Raw genomic sequence first — 5,421 nt, 5'->3', positions numbered from 1 at the left:
ATCTCTTTCTGCTTCAGCAGTGCTCAAGAGTGGGTGACCAGCCATAAGCCTCCCTTACCCTCCATAATTTCTATCTTTGATTCAGTAACTTCCCTCTTGTATCTTTCTCAGGCTCATATCCTGACTGCCCACCTCCTACCTCCATTTCTGAGCTGTGGCCATCACTAATGTGGACACTTCCTCACCTTTCTTTTCTATACTCTGACCCTGGGGATTAAAGGAGGTCATTGTCACATCATCATTGGCCAGCCAATCAGGTGGGCACCTCCCTCCAAGGACCTCCTTGTGCCAGAGGAGTTCTCAGCCTGCTTCAGTGGAAGGAGGGAGCCACGAAGGAGGCCTGGTGTAAGTCCAAAGATGATAATTACAACATGGATTGTGTACATTCTCGCCCGGAAAGGTGCCGGGTTCCCCTTCCCACCGAAAGTCAGTTCGGTAAGTGGGGCTGGTGGTAGCCACGTGGAAAGTGTGTCAGGTATCGTTTCCCCTCTGAGCCCCTGCTGCACTTCTGGAGAGAAGATCTCACAGTGCTAACTGTGGATAATGGAGGAGGGGCTGGGTCTCTCTGTATTCTGAGGGCATCGACTTACCACTTTGTTGCAGGACGTGGAAGTTGTGGAGAGCGAGGCTGTGTCTGTAGTACAGCATTGGTTGAAAAAGGTGAGTGAGATTCCTCTGGGACTCAGGGTACCACAGATTGTAGAGAGCTGACCTCAGTGGGTGCAGGGAGCTGGACTCCCTCCCCCTACAACCAGGAAACCCAAGCTCATTGCCCACCAGCCTGCCTAGAGCCGTGTCTGATTCACCACATGTCCAGAAGGACCCAGGCTGTCCCCTCGCCAGAGATGGGCTGGCGTCACCACCAGCCCCGCCCTGCTTCTCAGGCACACAGGAGGGGAGGGGGTTTCAGATGCGTGGCCCCACTGCAGGGTGTCTCAGGAGGACCTTGGGCCCATGACTTACTGAGTCCCTGGAATTCCACAGGAAGGTAGCAGTAGACGAGCTAATAGCAGGAACTGTGCGATACGGCGTGTTTGTGTGGGCACGCATGTGTGTGTTGTGATGGGGAAGAAGAAACAGGAAAAGGAAGAGGAGGGAGAATTGGGGCCAGATAGAGTGACACTTTCTGAGGGAAATTGCTTGTCTTTCAGACTGAAGAAGAGGCTTCCCAGGACATAAAGGAGAAGATGTCCACCAACTGCCCTCCCACGCATGGCCAAGATGTACATGTGACCAGAGATGAGGTAATGGAACCTTTGAGCCGCCCATCCTGGGGAGGGGGCAAGGGGAGGGAAAGGGGGAGGTGGGTCCTACCGCAAAGGGTCCTGGGCAAGTGGGCAGAGCTTGTCCAGGCTGGGCTCCACCCTGGCCGTGGGGTCCTTGCTGCGCAGTAACCACTGGACTCCACCCGGATTTCCTAGGTGAAGCACCACCTCTCAAAGTCTGGTTTGTTAACAAACCAGAGTCAGGAGGTCCTGGAGGAAAGAACAAGAATCCAGTTCATAAGATGGAGGTAAAGCATCTCATCTGCCCCAAGCTCGGCACGCTGTGGGGAGGGGGAAGCAGAGAAAGCACAAGCCCCCCTCTTTGGGATTACTGGCCAACACAAACCCTCGGCCCTCCTTCTCTAGAGACGTTGACTCCTTTGAGTTTTTCAGCCTTACTTTGGGGTCTCTTCTTTTTTTGTCTGCGTTGAATCTTCATTGCGGTGCGCGGGCTTCTCATTTCTCATTGCGGTGGCTTCTCTTGTTGCGGAGCATGGGCTCTAGGCATGGAGGCTTCAGTAGTTGTGGCACCCAGGCTCAGTAGTTACAGCTCGCGGGCTCTAGAGCGCAGGCTCAGTAGTTGTGGCACATGGGTTCAGTTGCTCCGCGGCATGTGGGATCTTCCCAGACCAGGGCTCGAACCCACGCTGCCAGGGAAGCCCTTACTTTGGGGTCTTAAGGGAATATTTTTGCTATCTTGAAAGCCCAGCTCATTGCTAAATTTTAAAATGACTAGAGGGGTTGGAAAACTGGGCTTGCTTACCATTTCTTAAATGCTTCTGAATAAATTTCAGATTTCTGTTGTTTTTGCACTTGATTTGTCCAGAAGTGGCTGCACTTTAAAGAGACCTACTAGAGAATGGACTTGAGGATGTGGGGAGGGGGAAGGGTAGGCTGTGACAAAGTGAGAGAGTGGCATGGACATATATACACTACCAAATGTAGAATAGATAGCTAGTGGGAAGCAGCCGCATAGCACAGGGAGATCAGCTTGGTGCTTTGTGACCACCTAGAGGGGTGGGATAGGGAGGGTGGGAGGGAGGGAGACGCAAGAGGGAAGAGATATGGGAACATATGTATATGTATAACTGATTCACTTTGTTATAAAGCAGAAACTAACACACCATTGTAAAGCAATTATACTCCAATAAAGATGTTAAAAAAAAAATAGGCTCATAAAGTGCAAAAGCCAAAGCCCTCGTCTTGGGAGGAGGTGAGAGGAGGTTTCTCAGCCCTGAGGCTAGAATTCTGTGCTCCACAGTAGCTGCTTTGTCAGCCCCAGCCTGCACAGACCATCTACACCGCCACCACCTTTCCTGGCTCTGAAGAGCAAGACTCCAGGCAGGGGAGCTGGGCCTGGAACCTGGCTCACTGCCTCGGCACATGCTTCCCTGCCTCCTTCTGGGATGGTCTCTTTTCCCAGTAGAGTCATTGTGGGATTCCACTGGGCTTCCCCCCGCTGTGAAGGAGCCCTCTCTCATCTCTGGACTTGACTTCCTTTCTGTGCCCCCATCGCCAGCTTTGCTGTCTCCTATCAAGGAAGATATGTTTCTCAAGAAATTTGTTTTTGCTTCAGGATGTACAGTTTTCCTGTGTTTACCCCTTCCAGTGGCATTAGCATTTTAAAAGAGGATTCAAATGCTCAAGAATTGCATAAGAGGAATGGTCTAATTTGAGGCCTCCCTGGGAAAGGGTTTTTTTGGATGGAAGCCGGCCAAGGTCGCCCAAATCATGAACATTGGTGACTGTCCCCCGTCCACCACCCTGCATGTGGGAGGCTTGTCCTCCCCTGACCTGGCCACGCTACCTGCTCTAGCTGTTGCAGTTCCTTGGTTTGGACAATCTGAACATCATCCTCTGGTATTTTTTAGAGCTTGGCTGTGTAGCGTAAGTAGGTTACAGCTTTGGAGACACGGGACAGAAATCAGTCAATTTTCTGCATACAAGTTCTCCACTCTGGATATTCTGTGGAGATTTTAAACCAATAAACTCAGCCTGCTTCTCCCTCCGATCCACTGATTTTGGCATCCTCCTATTAGTTTCGTTAAGTACGTAGTCAGGGTTGCATACCCCTTTATGAAGCACCACTGAATGCTCATTTATATGGTAGATGTGTACTGGCCACCTGATGTTTGCTAGGGCCTCTGGAAGAGAGAACAACATAAACCAAGTTCCCCATTTGAAAGGATACAAGTGACCTGCATGGAGAAGCATGTGAGCACTGAAGGACATGTTGGGGACACCAGTAGGAGGGCACAGTAGGGGGCCGGGCTGCACAGGTTCTCGGCTTTGCTGCCTAGGCTTCAGAAGGGTTCCTAGCAGGACGTTCACCTGGGCTGACCCGTGTCTGGGCAGGGACTGGACACACAGAAGCCCGAGCCAGGTAGGGCCTTCCACACGGGCAGGAGCCTGGCACCTTGGCCCACCCCGTCCAGCCTCTGTGTCCCCTTCTTCTCGGAGGCATCCCCCTGTCCCCTCAGGCCCTCTGTCCTTTCTTCTCTCTCTCTTTGGGCACTGACCAGCTCCATTTTATATGAGCCATATTCCGGAGCACGTTTGGGCTGCGGGTCCTCATAGGCGGTATCAAAGCTGAATTCACAGGGAAAACCCCAAAGCACCTAGAGCAAGGCATTACCCAGAAGGCACTGTCAAGCATGGGGTGGTCCGGTGGGCACAAGAATGGTGGTCCAGTGGGCAGGCTGCTTTTCCTGGAGTGGAGGGTTTGTGAGGGTTTGTTGGGGTGTGGAGTTGGGAAGGACATGAAGTGGACTGTGGTGAGGAAGGCAAGTCCAGAACAGTGAAATGAAACAAAAACAGCAGCAAAGAGGAGCCTGCAGCTTCTTTGTGACAGAATGTTCTAGAAGGATCTCTAAATCATAGTGACTGTGGCACAATGCTGATGATAGAGAGCTGGTGACGAAGCTGGAGAGGAATTCAGACTCACTCTGTAACTCTAGCAAAAGCGCATAACCTCTCTGTCTCCTTGACTCTCCTTAGGACCATTTGCTACCTGCCCAGGATCATTGGGGGGCTCAGGGGTACTTGGTTAGTAAAAAGAACGCTTTGTGTTACTGATACAAGGAGGGTGAAGGTGCAGCTCAAAAGCTCATGGTGACAGGGTCAGAGCTATGGTCCCCCGTGGTTCCAACCCTGGAGGTTCCACGGTGACTGGTTAGAAGAGAAGGAACCCGGGAACCCCAACGTCTGATGGTGTTTTGCAGCCGTACCCGTATCTTTCAAGTGCCAAGCGAGGTGAGAAATGATGCCATGCGAGAACGGATAGAGCAGGTGAGACGAAGGTAAGTGTTTGAGAGGAGTTGATTTGTGTCCTAACTGGGGGCAGGTGGGTGGAGCGCTGCTGGCCTCTCCGTGGGTCTCCCTTAGCTCCAGCCCTGGGCCCGGCCAAGCCAGGGACCCTTCTGGGCTGAGCGCCTCTTCCCGGGACTCAGCTCCTGGGCCAAGGCTCGGGCTGCCGGCCCACCCGGCCCTGTGCGACGGTCTGGGTGTGTGCGTTCGGGGGGGCTCTGCCGCCCTGTGGTCTCCCCACTGCCTTTCCTCTCCTCTCCTCTGTCCCCTGCAGCATATGCCATCTTACGGATGAGGCATCTCAGGAGCTTCACAAGACAAATTCCTACTCAGACTGCTGAGAGCAGCAGGTGAGAGGGCTGACAGGTGAGGGGCCGGGCCGAGAGGACGGCCTCCCTGGGCAGGGAGCCGGCGCACTGGGTGGCGCTTGAGAATACCAGCAAGGGGTCTGCACCTGGGCCACTGGGGGTCAGGGAGCAGGCAGCTGCCTGAGGCTCCTGCCACGCCTCTTAGATTTCCAGAAGGACTTGGAGTCAAGGTCAGGTTTGCGTCTCTGAGTCTTCACTGTGGGGTCGCAGACCAGTGCTTCTCAGTTGTCCATGGGCCCCGGGGTCTCAGGGGCTGGGCGGTCGAGGCTGTGGTGGGACGTGCAGCTCTGGTCTGGGTGTAGCTGCTGCTGGTCTGCTGACCCCTCTCTGAGTCACAGGGTCACACAGCACTGGGGTGGGAGCGAGGGCGCACAGGTTTTGGCCCAGCCCCCGATCAGGGCTGTGACCTTGGCTCGTGTGGCCTCTCGGCCTGCACACGGCACCAGCGGTCATGGCAGCGGCTGTTCGTGCTGCTCTGGAAG

At 53.9% G+C, this 5,421-nt stretch overlaps 1 protein-coding gene across 1 annotated transcript; it reads left to right on the top strand.

Moving 5' to 3' along the window:
* Positions 1-357: 357 nt before the first annotated feature.
* Positions 358-4,912, top strand: SPATA19 (spermatogenesis associated 19). Its single transcript, XM_030835492.2, has 6 exons — positions 358-435; positions 604-660; positions 1,152-1,244; positions 1,422-1,513; positions 4,487-4,564; positions 4,846-4,912. The coding sequence occupies exons 1-6, from the start codon at positions 358-360 to the stop codon at positions 4,910-4,912; spliced, it is 465 nt and encodes a 154-aa protein (XP_030691352.1).
* The last annotated feature ends 509 nt before the right edge of the window (positions 4,913-5,421 follow it).

The sequence above is a fragment of the Globicephala melas genome, chromosome 8 (genome assembly GCF_963455315.2).
Source record: "Globicephala melas chromosome 8, mGloMel1.2, whole genome shotgun sequence".
In the NCBI taxonomy this organism is placed as follows: domain Eukaryota; kingdom Metazoa; phylum Chordata; class Mammalia; order Artiodactyla; family Delphinidae; genus Globicephala; species Globicephala melas.
Note: the sequence above shows the minus strand (reverse complement) of the source record. Positions and strands in the feature narration are given on the sequence as shown.

What these genes read in the sequence shown, in the direction of transcription:
- SPATA19 (XM_030835492.2), top strand. Translation starts at nt 358, where the DNA reads ATGATAATTACAACATGGATTGTGTACATTCTCGCCCGGAAAGGTGCC. An exon ending in TACAGCATTGGTTGAAAAAG is followed by an intron (nt 661 to 1,151) that starts GTGAGTGAGATT and finishes CTTGTCTTTCAG; the next exon opens with ACTGAAGAAGAGGCTTCCCA. An exon ending in TACATGTGACCAGAGATGAG is followed by an intron (nt 1,245 to 1,421) that starts GTAATGGAACCT and finishes CGGATTTCCTAG; the next exon opens with GTGAAGCACCACCTCTCAAA.